At 57.5% G+C, this 14,972-nt stretch overlaps 1 protein-coding gene across 9 annotated transcripts in view; it reads right to left on the reverse strand.

Annotated features, from left to right (window-relative positions):
• RANBP3 (RAN binding protein 3) overlaps positions 1-14,972 on the reverse strand; it is a 55,289-nt gene that overhangs the window by 1,414 nt on the left and 38,903 nt on the right. For 5 of the 9 annotated variants that reach the window (XM_045491690.1, XM_045491694.1, XM_045491692.1 and 2 more), the window contains 11 exons: positions 12,923-12,988; positions 12,073-12,165; positions 10,731-10,849; positions 9,655-9,768; positions 7,666-7,769; positions 6,076-6,154; positions 4,801-4,903; positions 4,116-4,240; positions 1,982-2,102; positions 713-855; positions 70-250 (listed from right to left, as the gene is read on the reverse strand). In XM_045491690.1, coding sequence (XP_045347646.1) covers positions 70-250; positions 713-855; positions 1,982-2,102; positions 4,116-4,240; positions 4,801-4,903; positions 6,076-6,154; positions 7,666-7,769; positions 9,655-9,768; positions 10,731-10,849; positions 12,073-12,165; positions 12,923-12,988 — 1,248 coding nt within the window. The remainder of the gene's footprint in view (positions 1-69; positions 251-712; positions 856-1,981; positions 2,103-4,115; positions 4,241-4,800; positions 4,904-6,075; positions 6,155-7,665; positions 7,770-9,654; positions 9,769-10,730; positions 10,850-12,072; positions 12,166-12,922; positions 12,989-14,972) is intronic. The other 4 variants (XM_045491691.1, XM_045491693.1, XM_045491699.1 and 1 more) reach the window with 1 other exon arrangement.

Here is a 14,972-nt window from a genome sequence, read left to right on the forward strand (position 1 = left end):
CCTGGATGGAGCCCCATTCCCCTCGGTCAGGCCCCCCCACAACCTCCAGGGCGGGGACCACCAGCTCACCGCCTCCGGTGGCCCCTGATGGAGCCAGGACGTCCTCGTCACTGTCGTCCTCGTTGGATGGGGCTGCCCCGGGTTCGGGGGCAGGCATCTTGGCTTCCTGCTCCTGCTCCACGCGGCTGCGCAGGGCCAGGATGCGGTGGTGCAGGGCTGCGTACAGCTGGCCCGTGTCCTTGGAACTGGCCTGGGAGAGGCGGAGGGAAGCGGTGGGTTGTAAGGCCTCTGGGTTGGGCTGGCTGCCACCGCATCCCCAGGCTGTGTCCGGGGAGGACAAACTCAGGGAGAGCGGACGGAAGCCCCTGCTGCCCCGGGGCCCGTCCTCCCCAAGGGCTCGCACAGCTTGCGGCTGCACTGTGCTGGTGCTCGTGCTGCGGGGCTGCTCTGGTCGTTCTTCCACCCATCTGTCCCGACCTGCTCCTTCTGCACACTGGCTGGCCTGCAGGCCACCCTACTGGCCCCCTGGACCACAGGGCGCCCCACAGAGGGGCGGCGCTTAGTGCGGCCCTGTGGTGCACCGACTGGGTGCGCCCGGGAACCTCCCTTCTGTGGGGGTGCAGGAGGGCACGGCCCTTGTCCAGGGCGCCGTCTGGCAGCTCCTTTCCCCAAGAAGTCAGCAGCATCCCACCCCGTCCCCAGGGCTACTCACTGAGATCAGGAAAACCTTCACGCCCTGGTCCTCGGTGTCCATGGCTGTGATGCGTATGCTCTTTTCACTGGCCTTGTCAATCTGCATCTGGGCCCACAGCTTGGTGTTGAGGATCAGCCGCAAGCTGCCCTGGGTCCGCATCACTGCAACCAGCAAGGCCACTCAGCCCCGGCCCCTGACCCCCACCCCACAGCCGGCGAGGAGAGCAGACACAACCCGGAACGAAAACATCACAGGGGTGAAATCCCACAATCCCCTCGAGGTCTGCTGAGCCGTAGCCCCCCACGCGCCAGGCCAGCCCTGGACTCCCTAGCTCCCCCATGGCCACGGGTGGGCCAAGAGGCCACCATATCCACTGCGTGGAGGGTTCCATCGGTCCTCGCAGCAGGCGCCAGGACGATGGCTCCCTTGGGGAAGGGGAGGATTAGGGAGAGGTGAGGCCCAACAGGGACAACCGTGGGCTGGGCACGGGCGCTTTTTTAGGGGGACCCCTGACCGGCCCCATTCTCAGGGCAGCTCCAGCCCCGACTCTGTGGCTTTCTGAGAAAAAAGACCGAGGCCAACTGCTGCTCAGAGCTTCCACCAGGAGGGAGACAAAGACAGAGGGTGACACATGGTGAAGAAAACAGAGGCTACAGACCTTCCTTCTCTGGAAGAACCACCCCATTCTACCTGCAGCAGGCCCAAGGCCACTGTCCGCCTGCCGGCTCTACCAGAGCCCACCCTCCCCGCATGTGCCCTGACCCTGCGGACATGGCGACGGCTTGTCTTCCTGTCAGCCCATCCCTCCCCACCAGACGGAGCAGCTCGGGCCAGCTCAGGGAGGCTGCAGGGTGGGGTCCTGGGCTCCTAGTGACCAGACTCCCCCAAGTCCACTCCCCGAGCCCTCTGCGCCCAATGGGCCCACCTCCGAGGCAGGTGGAGCGCTTGGGACGGGCTGGGGGAAGGAAGGTCTGTGATGAGGATCAACAGCCGTACGGGGTGACTGAAGTTACCGTTTGATTTCCTTTTCCTTTTTGCACCATAAAGCAACCGGCCCTTTTACTATTAGAAAACAAGTTCGAAAGCTGCTAAGTACTCTTGTCTACTTTCACAGCCACAAAGAGGAGAGTCGCGGAAGAGCTGGCTGCGAGAGCCTTGGGATCAGGCCTGGGCCTGCGGGCCACGGGTTGTGGGTGCCAGGGGCTCTCCCGTGGGGATCCGCCCTGGGATCTTGCCCTTCTGGGCGTGGGGACCACTGCACCACCCCAGGCCCCCTCCACGGCTCACCTAGTCGGGACTGTAGTGTCCCATCGTCAGTTGACGCCATGTCGTTGAGTCTGAGCAGCCCCCGGCCTCTTTCCACCCACGACTGCGAGGCCTTGTCAAAGACAAACAGCTTACACTGGATCTGGAACACAGGGCAGCCCTCTGGGTGAGCAGGGCCCCGGCGGGGGTGGACACCGGTGTGGACAAACTCCCCAGGGCCTCCAATCTACCGAGTGAACTAGCAGGCAGAGGTCAGCAAACTATGGCCTGGGGGCGGGGGAGCGGGTCACGTAGCCCTTGGCCAGTTTTTCTTTTTTTTCCTGTTCTCCAGCGAAGATGAAGTCTACATTTTCAGAGAAACATTAAAAAAATCACTAAGGTCGGGGCACCTGGGTGGCTCAGTCGGTTAAGCGTCCGACTCTTGATTCTGTCAGCTCAGGATGTCACGGTTTGTGAGATGGGAGCCCCACGTTGGGCTCTGTGCAGACAGCGTGGAACCCGCCTGGGATTCTCTCTCTGCCCCTTCCCCTGCTCATGCTCTTTCTCTCAGTGAATAAAAATAAAGTAAAAAAAAAAAAAAATCACTAAGCGAATAAAGATAAAAACCACAATGGGGTACCACTTCACCCCTGCTAGGAGGGTGGCAGCAGGCACTGGGGAGGGTGTGGAGAAACCGGAAGCCTTGCACGCGGCTGGTGGGATGAAAAATGGCATGGCCGCTGCAGAAAACGGTTCTTCAAAATGTCAAAGGTGGAGCTACCGCATGGCCCAGGGTTTTAGAGAAATGACACGTATCTTCACATGTGAGCCTGTATACATGTTCACGGTAGCACGGTTCGTAACAGCTAAAAAGCAGAGACAACCTAAATGTCCACCAGGCACGGGCACGTCCCTCGGCCACGAGCAGGAGCGAGGTGCCCACACCTACCGCCCCGGGGACGGACCCTGAACACACGATGCTCAGGGAGGGAACCAGACACGAGAGGCCACACAGGGTGTGAGTCCACGTGTGTGAAACGTCCAGAACAGGCCCATCAACCGACAGGAAGGGGGCTCGTGGGGGCCGGGGCTGGGGAGGGGGTGGGAGGGCTGACTGCTAACCGATATGAAGTTTCTCTTTTGGGGGCAAAAATGTTCTATTTTGATAGTGGTGGCAGTTGCACAACTATGTGAATATACTAAAACCACTGAACTGTATGCTTCAGAAGGGTGACTTTCATAGTATATGTGTTCTGTCTCAATAAAGCTGCTATAGATGTATAAAAACGGAATATACCACAGAGACCATGCCTGGCCCTCCACATGAAGTGTGACAAACAGATCTTTATCAAGTTGCTCTCTTTATACGGGTAGGACTTCAAAACAATGCTGAGTGGGCAGAAACAGCAGTAGTTCTAAAAGCCCTACACCGGCGCCCGGGTGGCTCAGTCGGTTAAGCGCCCGACTTCAGCTCAGGTCAAGACCTTGCAGTTCGTGAGTTCGAGCCCCGCGTCGGGCTCTGTGCTGCCAGCTGAGAGCCTGGAGCCTGCTTCAGAGTCTGTGTCTCCCTGTCTCTCTTTGCCTCTCCGCTGCTCGCACCCTCTCTCAAAAATAATTAAAAAATTAAAAAAAAAAAAAAAACCATTAAAAAAAATTCTAAAACCCCACATTAAAAACTCTGATGCCCTACAGATGCAGTTCATAGACACACGCACATATGTGCGTGCAAGAACGAAAGGCATGAGGCCCACTAAAGTGGCCATGTTGCCTCGGGACGCAGAGGAAGACGGGCACAGGGGAGAGGTGGGGACAGAGGCTGGGTTGCATCTGTGGTCTCCGTTCCCTAGTAAGACAACATGGGGCACCAGTGTGACAAAATGTTCCCAGCTGTTCATTCCGGGTGTTTGTTACAACAGTCTCTGTAACGCCCCGAATCATTGAGAATGTCTCAAAACCGATCCTTCTACTCAAAACCAAAGCAAGACTACAAGTCCCTTAGCACTCGCTAAGCTCTCAGAAGCTCTGCCAGCAAGGTCCTAAAGGGTAGGGCACCGGTCCCTCTGTCCAGCCTGTCAGATGCACCGAGAAGCGGGGGGCTACTGACAGCCCCTCACGCCACCACCTAAGGGCCAGGAGGCCCAGAGGAGCCACACACCCCCCACCAGGCCCACCGCACCTGTAACACGTTGCTCTCCGCTTCCTCCCCGGTGATGACTTCCACTTTTTCCAGCAAACACTTCCGGGCTGTTGCCTTGGTGTAGGCGGCTGCCGACTCGGCCAGGGACTCTGAAATGTTATTGGCTAAACGACATTGACTATTTATTTGCTGGGGGGGGGGGTGGGGGGGGTGGGTTGCGTGCGTGCGTACCTCACAGGAGACAAAACAAAACAAAAGGTCCCGGCTCCAGACCCGGAGCGGACCTCTGAGACAGGGCGGTCTGGCCCTGCGAGCCTGCAGGGCGACTACCTAGGAGCCAGCTGCCAGCACGGCTGCAGACCTCCCGCTGCCGGTTCCCCAGCACAGGGCAGGACGGTGAGGCTCTTCCCACACAGCACTGGAGACTCCCCCTGCCCCCCACCCCAGGGCAAGGAGAAAGAAGGGGACAACCACCTCTACGACCCTCTCCCCCAGAGGCACCACGCAGGGACATAACCTTGTGGTTTCAGGACGACCGTGTCCCCTCTCTGCTCGCTGAAAACCAGCACCACACCGTGCTTTGGACTCTGTCCAGCGGTCAGTTCACGTGAGGCTACCGCCGCTGCAGCGAGCTGGGGCCCCCATCCCTCCCGGGCAGGGGCTTGGACGGACGGTGCCCTGTCCCTCGGTACCCTTCCCACGAGGCCGCAGGGCTGCAGCCTACCTTTCTCGGGGGTGGCCTCCTGGGACGAGGACTCGGACCCGGATTCAGCAGCTGCGTTTTCTCTGTTGGCATCTGAACTGACTTCATTTAACTTGGGGGGGCTCTGCAGGGCACACGAAAGCATACGGGTCGGGGCGCGTGTCTGGGTGCTCCTGGGGGCCAGCCGCTGTGGATCAGGAAACCTCTCTGCCGGGATGGCAGCTCTCGGCACTTTTCCTGCCAGGCAGAGGGCTTTGCTCTGCAGACGGCTTCTCCTTCACAGTTTTGGGGATCCACCCAGACCCGGCAGATGAGACTAGACAACCCCCTCCCCAGGGGGTGGGTTCCAACCTGGGGTCCCATCTCCACACAACGATCCTTGAGCATCACTGGGTAAAACCTGGCAGAAAGTACCCTCACGATACAGGCAGCTTGCCCTGTCCCCTTGTATGCTGTAGGCGAACCGTGCACTCTGGTCCCCAAGTGAGGCCTCCCCTGATGTGTCAGGGAGGTGTGTACCACCAGGTGACAGTCACCTTGGCTCGAGCTGCTCATCTCTGTAGGAGACAGCTCTTGGCTTGGACTATTTCACTATAACAGAAAAAGGACAGTAGTGATGCTCGAGAAAAGCAGCAGGAGGCTCCTTAACGTAACGGGGACACAGGCAAAGGCGGAAGTGACGAGGTGGGACAAGACAGCTCCTTAAACATGCTCACGATGGATGCGGTGGGGAAGGAAAGAAAAGGGAACAAAAATCAGGAAGCAGGTAAACTATTCTGGAACCCCATCTCAAGCCGGCCAGGCTTTCTGGGACGGGGAGGCGGCCTGAAGGCACCCAAGAGCCTTGGCCCTGGTGCGTGCAGGACACACGTGGGACACTGCAGGGGCCCAAGGCCACCTCACCAGACCCCCTCCTCCATGCTGCAGCCTCGTGGTCTGGGAGGGGAGCTGAACTCCCTCGGCTCCAGAGGTGGCTCCAAAAGCACGTGGCTAAGGACTCTGGTCCGATGGTGGTCACCGTAGCCGGCCTCGGCCAGGAAGAAGCATGGCCCCTGACTTGAGGGGAAGCCTGTCTTAGGACAAGGCTGAGCTGGCCGGCAGGGAGGAAAGGCAGGAAGCTCCAACACAGGGTCCTGAGGAGCCTGCTGGCGCACCGCCCCGCCCCCCCAAGCCTGAGCTGGGCCTTTCTCCTGCGACCGAACACATCCTCATTTCACAGGAAGACGAGGTGGCAGCCGTGCTCACACGTCCCTCGCCTGGTGCCCCAGGAGGAACGGTCCCCGCAAGGCCACTCACCAGCACGCGCTCGCTCATGTTCTGGCCAAACACGAATTTGTTGCTGGCGGTGTCGGCACTGTTGGTCGAGTTGTCTAAACTGAAGAGAAGACAGGCCGTGGGTGTGGGGCAGCCAACGGGAGCGAGGCAGGCAGGTGGGCACTGGCGCGGGCTGCACACGCACGGGCACGGCAGGGATGGGTGAGAAAGCCTGGTGTAGGCCCCGTTCAGCCTTCCCTGCGGGGGACGGGCCCAGCACGTAGGGCTCACAAGCTTCCAGGCTGGGCTGTACCAGACGGTAAACACACCCTCGCAGCTCCGCTCCCATTTCCAAGTATCCACTTCGTGTGGGCACCTTTGCCCCATGGCCACCTTCCCTGACCCCTGGAGGTGGGCGTCACCCTCGGGGTGCATGAGGACACCGCCTCCGAGAGGCTGACCACAGAGGTCAGACCAGGAGCCACCCACTTCCCGGAAGGAACTCGCCCGTCCCTGGCAGCAGCCGCCCCCGTGAGTCACTGCAGCTCTGTGAGCCCCGTCCCCTGGCCTGCACAAAGGAGGTGACACCTCCCACCCCTGGGCTGCTGGCAGGTGACACGGGATGACCTCGGAGCTGCCCTCACCATCACATTTCATCCAGTTTACGATGTCCCAGTTGTAAGTGCACCCCAATTTGGGAAATGCTTGCAGTGCCCAAAAAATGGGTCTTTAAAAAAATATCTGATGCTGGGGCGCCCGTGTGGCTCAGTCCGTTAAGCGCCTGACTTCGGCTCAGGTCACGAACCCGTGGTTCGTGAGCTTGACCCCTGCATCGGGCTCTGTGCTGACGGCTCGGAGCCTGGAGCCTGCCTCGGATTCATGTCTCCCTCCTTCTCTGTCTCTGTCCCTCCCCACCCTCCCACTCTGTCCCTTTCTCTCGCTCTCAAAAATAAAGATTAAAAAATTTAAGAAACCATACGTGATGCACTTTGTTCCTTCCCATCTCCCACTCTGTCCCCCCTCTCTCAAAAATAAGTAAAGATTAAAAAAAAATTTTAAAAACAACATCTGATGCACTTTGTTAATCAGGGTCCAAGCAGCCAAGTGTGACGTCACCACCATTCATGCCAGGCCTCTCCAACATCCGAGCCCATGTTCTATTTGCTCTGCTGGCCTGTCTCCCAGGCAGGGACACACTTTCCTTCGGAAACACCCACGGGGCCCCCAGGCCATTAGTGAGCACTGCTACCAGCAGTGTTCACCAGCAGCGAGCTCAGATCCAGTGGAAGGGTCCCCACAGGCTGGAACCTGGTGGTAACAGGCAAAGCAGACACTGGCCTACTGGGTTCTGCTCTGGGCATGAGATCCGGGTGATAGAGATCCCTCTGAGGGCCAAGCAAAACTTGGATCCTGCCTTGTGTGTCTGTCGAAGCACAGCACCCTGGCCCCTGCAGAGCCGTGCCCAGAGCGGGAATAAAGGGAGAAGCTGGGGGTGTGTGTCTAGGATTCTGGTAAAATCCGCCCCCCCGCTCCTTCCTGCCCCCGGTGCTGTCTCCTGTCTGGGTCCCCAGTTACGGGCGATGGAGGACCACAGGCCCCTCTTGCAGCTGGGCACAGGCCCAAGACACACACCTGGAGCTGATATACTGAAGGAAATAGTTGGTCGCAGTCGGCGTTTCTGAACTGGGATGTCCGGCATTCTCCATGTCAGCCACTTCAGTGTTCTCGTGTATCAACTGGGAAACAGAGAGGCACAGTTACAAGTCGGAGACCTGCCTGCTCTGGCCTCTACAGCTCAGCCTGTCTGCACAACCCTTAGGCCATATGGTACATTTCCAGGACACAAATCCTATCGTGCACAGGCGTGAGGGCGTGTGTGTATGTATGTGTGTGTGTGTGTGTGTGTGTGGACATACCAGGAGTGGGGCTGTAATCAATGTCTCCATTTCTGCTTTCAACGGTGAAAATATAAAACACAGTCCATAAGGCATGAGAGAGTTTTTTCTTTTTTGTTAAAAAACCAAACCCTCAAGCTGGCATCTTGTTGGCATTTTCAACAATGCTTCTGTAACGCGACCACAGTAGACTTACAAATCTGATACCTTCAGGGGTGTATTATAAATGTAATAAAAGCATCGTTTCTTGAGGGCTCCTCTAATCTAAGTGCTGTGCCAGCTGTGTTAAACAGCTCATTGAATGGGACCCTCCTGGGACCCCTGAAAGATGGGTATTCTCAGCCTCATTCTATGACCGGGAAAGCAGAGACTCAGGGGTGTCCAGAAGTCACCCCCACTGAGAAGCTGGCATTTTAACTGAGACCACGGATCGCAGGAGCCCCGGGCCTCCAGAAGAGAAAGCCCCGCCCCAATTTCAAGCAGCCATCCCCCTAAACCCTAGGAACAGACTCAACCTGACAGCCCAGGCCAGACCACTGCCCCCAGCACAGGGGATCTCCAGGCCCTTCCTTCTCCTGCTTCCTTCTCCCTGGAGTGAGCAGCCTCCAGGGACTCATTATTTTGGATAAAGCCATGCAACAGCAACACTACTCTTCACCTCTGGGCATCTGGGTTTCTCCTGGGCAGTGAGCACCAAAGCAGAAAGCGGGCGGCAGAACCCAAAGTTCTCTATGCACCCGAGAGACTTGGGTTTCCTTATTTCAGGGCTTCTCCCTGTCACCATCCTCGACGTCGGGGCGGGACCCCTCTGTGGGGAAGCCGCCCTGGACCCTGTGGGGGGCTGGGCAGCATCCCTCGCCTCCACCCACTGGATGGCAGTAATACCTATGCCTTAGTCGTGACAACCACAAACGTCCCCAGACATAGCCACTGGTGTGGTCTCTCAGGCTTCTAAAGGAGCTCCTGCCGATGAGCTGCTGGAAATGGCCCAGAAGGACACTCTGTCCCTGTGGCCGGACAGGCACTGCCGCCCAGTCTGGTCTCCCAGAGCGTCAGCACACGGGGTCCAGAGCCCAGTCCCCTGCCACTGCCAGATGCTCTCCCCCCGACTCAAAATCCCCTAGACCAACAGGCCCTGGGGCAGCCAGGAGGAGACAGATGCCGTTGCCTCCTATGGGAGAGAAAACAGTTACCTTTCCGTCTGCCCTCCCTTAAAAACATAAGGTAATGCTTCTCAGTTAGGGGTGACTTAATCCCACAGGGAACACTCGACACTACTGGGGGACACTTTTGGTTGCCATACTGGGGGGAGGGGTATATGCCTGGCGCCTAGAGGGCAGGGACCAGGGATGCCGCTCAACGCCCCAGGACCGGCCTCCGGCAACGCAGAATGAAGCGAAGAAGCGAAGCGGTCTCAGTGCTGCTTTGTGCCCAGAGAAGCCCTCGAGGCAGGTGACAGCAGCCTCTCTGGCGATGTGGAAAGGACCGATCACGCGGCCTCCTTTGCCTCGAAAGCGTCGGTTCTCAGGGACGGGCAGGCTCGGCTGCCTCCCTGTCCGCTGCTCCCAGGAGAACAAGGGGCCCACCGCGGAGGGTGCGGTGTGGAAGGCGTGTAAAGCAGGAAGCTGCTGGACACGCCGGGCGCCACAGGACGTGTGCACCTCCTCGCCCTTCTGACGGGAGAGAGGAGCCAGGCGGACCGACCCGAGCACAAGCACTCACACACCTTGACTCTGTCCCTCAGGTTCTGTCCGAACACAAACGCCTGCTGTACAGCCCGCTCTGCTTTCTCACAGTCCTCCCCGGTCCCGCTAGGCTCATTCTTCTGGGGGTCTTTGTCCTAGAGGCACAAACAAGACAACCGAGAAGAGGCGACAGGTTAGCCCCGATGAGCAAAACGGGCCCTCTCACGCCTCACGTGCTTGCTGTCTTTCTGGCGGGGTCCCCCGGGCTCGCAGAAGACTTGCAGGAGACTTACTGGGCTGCTGCCCCGGCCCCTGCGTTTCCAAGTGGCGGCAGGTGGCAGCAACGGTTCCTAATGTTAACCCTGCAAAGTGCGGCTGGAAGGCGGGGGGCCGAGGGACGTTCTAACACTGAATCGCAGATGATGCTTTTCACCGCTTGGGCTCTAACATCCACCCGGACGGGGCGTGGGGGAGGCGGCGGGTGTAGAGGCCGGGGCGGCAGCTCTGCCGCGGACACGGGAGCACACGCGCCGGGCGGCTCAGCGTGTGGCGGGCCGGGCACTGCTGCAGCCGGACCGCAAGGCCGCCCCCTGCCGGCCGCAGGTGCAAGCTCTTCGTCCCGGACCCTCATCGTGCAGCTGCTGCGCGACGTTACGGGGCACACACGCCCTCGGCCCGCCCGATCCCAGAACCCCGGGCTCCGTTGCAAAAAAGAAAGAAAGGTGTCTGAGCTGCCTCCCCAGGCACATTTCTCCAGTTAGCACGGGGCCGTGTATCGAATCCCTAGGTTGCTCAGCTGTGGAAGCAGGGAGGGGAGACATCTCTTCATGTACAACGGCACGAGGCTCCATCAGTGACAGCCGTTCCTCTGGCCCCAGGGACTCCTCAGAGGCCCGCCCGCCACCCGCGGGTGGGCGGCACTCAGCCTGGGCAGGCGGGACTCTGGAACTGCGTGCGGACCATCATCGGCATTCTGGCAACTACTGGCATCGGTGGCTGCTGTGTGCACACGCTGCCGAGCTAATCCAGAAGTCTCCACGCGGGCCAGCCCTGGCTCTGCTCGGGGCAGGGAACCGCCCACTCGCTCGGCGAAGCTCCCCGCCCAGCACGGACGCACCTCAGGCGCGCGCGCCTCATCAGACGGGCTTCTCTGCGCAGGGGTGTCGGGCGATGTGGCCGTCGTGGCCCCCGTGCAGTCTGCCGGGATGCTGAGCCCGTTGGTGCCGCTGCTGGGGACTGTGGGAGAGAAGGACAGCGCGGGGTCACAGGAGTGCGGCACGGCTTCTTGCGCCCCCTGTCACCATCTAGACCAACAGGGTCACTTCTCCTTTGTAAAGAACAGGATCTGGCGTCACCACTGAAAATCACAAATGCTTACAGAAAAACAAACCCAGAACTAAAACCTCACGGGAATGAGAATATCTTACGGCTTATTCCACAAAGAACCGTATGAATTTTCAGCATACTTAGAAACAACACTGCTAATTATGGAAAAAAACAAAACAAAACAAAAAAAAATACATGTTGAAGGAACAATTAGGAGTTTTATAAAATAAGTTTTACTTGAAACATCTTTGTTGGGGCGCCTGGGTGGCTCAGCTGGTTAAGCATCCGACTTCGGCTCAGGTCATCATCTCACAGTTCGTGAGTTCGAGCCTTGCGTCGGGCTCTGTGATGACAGCTCAGAGCCTGGAGCCTGTTTCGGATTCTGTGTCTCCCTCTCTGACCCTCCCCCGTTCATGCTCTCTCTCTGTCTCAAAAATAAATAAACGTTAAAAAAGAAAAATTAAAAAGAAACATCTTTGTTCCCTGCATCTTTGCCCTTGAAATAGTTGAGATCATGTGACACGCACAGCTTTAAATCTGGCTGATTCTTCAGCATCATGTAAAAAAGCCTTCCCACTGAAACTCTTCAGAAATATTAACTATTTCCCTCACGGGGGATGCTGGATTGCTTCTGATGAGGAATTTTTAAGTTACAGGGAAAGACCAAGAGGAAGACAAGAAAAGCTCATTAGTATTAATAAATTAAGGGTTAACTGCAAACCACCACCGTGTGGAGATGGTGGGAACGTGGCTGACGAGTTAGGTCTTCCGGCTGGCACGTGACCAAAATGACACGAGTTTCTCCAACACACGGGGCTGAGTTCTGCCTGCAAACATGCTGGGCTGAATCTCAGACGCCTGGGAGCGGGCCAGCTTGTAGAAGCCAGTGCGTGCACAAAGCGCGTCTTACCCGGCTGTCACCGTGGCCTAGTGCTGCACAGAGACGGCATCTCTCTCTGTCTTCCCTGAGCTCACCGAGGATTTAAAGGATCGTTTCCCCAGCACTCTCTGTTCCGGAGCGCATTCAACACGTATGGCTGAAGTCCCCTCGCTGGAGACACAGCTGCCCCCAGCCCATCTCGGGAACGCTCTACACCCCACCGTGCGAGCCCGTGTGCCAGGCCGTTTCTTACCGGTCTGTGACAGTGCCTTCGGCTGCGGGGCCTGCAACACTGCCGGGCGAAGCACACTCCGCTGTTGCTCCTTGGGTTTCTGGCTCGGCAGACCTGAGAACAGAGGATGGCTTGCCCGGGGCCCTTGGTCTTCATGGGCAGAAACGCACACCCCTGCAACGGCTCTCAGGGGGCCTTACAGAAATTAATCCGGTGAGTACAGTAATGTTACGGGGGAAGCACGGGACAGCTGTCCTCAAGTGCTGGGCTAAAGGGCCAAGCAGAGACGGTGAAGCAGAGCAGAGAGCTGCAGACAGGCCCCCAGGGTTTAGGACTCTGCTCAGGCTCACATAAAAATACCCTTGCACCTGCTTTTCAAAATGCCACACTGAAGAAAACCCTTCTGCCAAACACAAATTGGGCAGGAGCCACAAGAGAATGCTTCCAGTTCCGCACCACTGCCAGGCCCTGCTCCCCAGCAGCAGGCCACTGGCTCGTGGCCACTCCGCTGATTGGGGTGACTCTGTGGCACGCTGGGGCTGGGACGCTCTGGAGACACAGCCTGAACTGACAGAGCAAACGCGGGCCACAGAGCCTCTACGTCCCACGCCGAGCCAAGTCCACTCCCTCACCACCCACCCCGCTCAGGGTGGCAGAGGGCTGCCAGCTGGGAGAATCTCTCCTGATCTGATGGGCTCTTTAGAGTGACTTGTCAGTGCTCATGCGCCAGGGAAGTGAGGAGACCTGGAGCGCGGGCTGAGCCTGGAGCACACCAGCTGGGCTGCCTCAGGCAGCCACGCAAACAGAGGCTGCGCAGAGGTGGGAAGGGTGTGAGAAAGGCCCTCTACTGTCCTCAAAGGCGGGCACCTACCTGCGCTGGGTGCCTGGCCGTGGATCAGTGTTGGTGGCTTCAACCGGAACCCACTGCTCTTTTCCTCTACAAGCACAAGACAAAAGGTAAAAAGCAGGACTGCTTAGGGGTTGGGGATGGCAGCGAAGCTGAGACGGTCAAGGGCAGGGGAAGACCGTGGCCTGGACTTCAGTGGCCACGAGCCTGGAGAACCCGGGAAATGTTTCCAAACTAAAACAGAAACGCAGAAGCCCGGTCCAACCACCAAGGTCATAAGGCAGCAGCTTGGACAAGGAGGAGGCAGGGGGTCGCAGGAGTGCTGACTCCAGGTCGCGTGCTGCCAATGAAAGACCGGGGGCTGTTGAAGGTGCGAGACAAAAGTGACCGTGCGTGCACAGCTGGTCCATTCCTGGGCCACCTCACCCGGCAGCTTGCCAGGAGCTGTGCTGGGCTCACAGGCCCTGGAGAATGTCAGGGAGTCACCCAATCAGGGTCTCTAGGACCGGTCTCCCTTTCTTAGACCCGTCTCTCTGTCTTGTCAGAGAATGCCTGTGTAATCAGGAGAAGCCTCTGTGCCACCAGCAGATGTCTGGGAAATGAGACACGTTTTCTGTGGTGAAAGATCAAAGGTGGCAGACAGCAGGCTCGCTCTCTTTCCAGATGTGTCTGGAGAACTTCACCTCGTCGCTTCCTGAGAACACTGGAAGGCCCAGGAGAAGGAAGGGGAAGGAAGCAGGGCGATGGCTCAAAGCCTGATTTCAGCTGGGCCACTGGTCCATACAAATCCCTTAATCTGTGCGTGCTGTGGACTTGGCCTGTCTCCTAAGGGGTGGGGAGGGGGGACGGTCTGACGTGCTTGACAGGAAGGATCAGCATGAAGGTCTGTCCCTGGGGCAGCACAGGGATGACAGCATTCGGGGCCACCGGAGGCAGCCTTGCTTTTGTGCTAAGGTCCAACTCATCAGAAGAAACCCTTGTCAAGTTGCAGGGAACAAGATCAATACACAAAAATCAGTTGCGTGAATCTATGCGCTAGCAACGAATAATCCAAAAACAAAGTTGAGGAAACAATTCCATTTACAACAGCACCAAAGAGAATAATACGTGGGAATAAACTTAACAAATGAAAACTACAAAACATCATTGGAAGAAAGTAAAGACAAACAAATGGAAAGAGGTCTTAGAAGGTCACACAGCGTGTGATTCTATTTATATGAATCGTCCAGAACAGGCAAATCCACGGAGACAGAAAGTGGATTCTTGGTTGCCAGGGGCTGGGGGAGGGGGTGATGAGTGACTGCTGATGGGGTCGGGGTTTCTTTTCGGGGTGATGGAATGACCTAAAATTAATTTAATTATGGCGATGGCTGTTTAACTCTGTGGATACACTAAAAACCGACCAACTCTACACTGGAACACCAAAAATGCCTTACCAGAGCAAACTTTTAGGCATAAAATCAGAATTCTGAACGGAGCAGGAAAGCCTTCTTTCTGCTGTCTGCACGTGGGTGAGCCAAACTGCTCTCCTTGGGCAAAAACAGGATTAAAAAACTCTCGCTGCTAGCTGGTATGAAGGAGTTGAGTCCGCCAGGCTTCCAAGAGCCTGTGTTAGTGGAGCTGGGGTCGCTCCCGTAAGAGAGAGGTCATAAAAACCACCCTCCCGAGATTCAGACACCCCAGATGCGGGGGAAGACAAGCTGCCAGATGTTTCTTTTTAGAAGGGAAATACTCAAACACATTCCCAAAGCTCAGTATCATTCATAAGACGACTGGCAATTTACAAACATTAAGGAAAAACGAAGACGAAGTTGACAATTGAGGTAATTCTTAAAAGCCCTTATAGCTGGCTTTGCAATGCTTCCACTGTGGCCCCCGATCAATCTCTATCTCTTTGCTCTGTGTAGAGCAACGGTGGCAGCATGCGACCCTTGCCGCTAGCCGAGGACGACCAGCAGGGGCACAGGCGCGGATGATCGCCGTCACCTAGCATCGCGGCACCGGGCCTCGCACCCGGCCCACCGAGCAGACGCACAAGAAATCACACTGAATGCTGCAGCGAGCGGACGACACA

Source organism: Leopardus geoffroyi, chromosome A2 (genome assembly GCF_018350155.1).
Source record: "Leopardus geoffroyi isolate Oge1 chromosome A2, O.geoffroyi_Oge1_pat1.0, whole genome shotgun sequence".
In the NCBI taxonomy this organism is placed as follows: Eukaryota; Metazoa; Chordata; class Mammalia; order Carnivora; family Felidae; genus Leopardus; species Leopardus geoffroyi.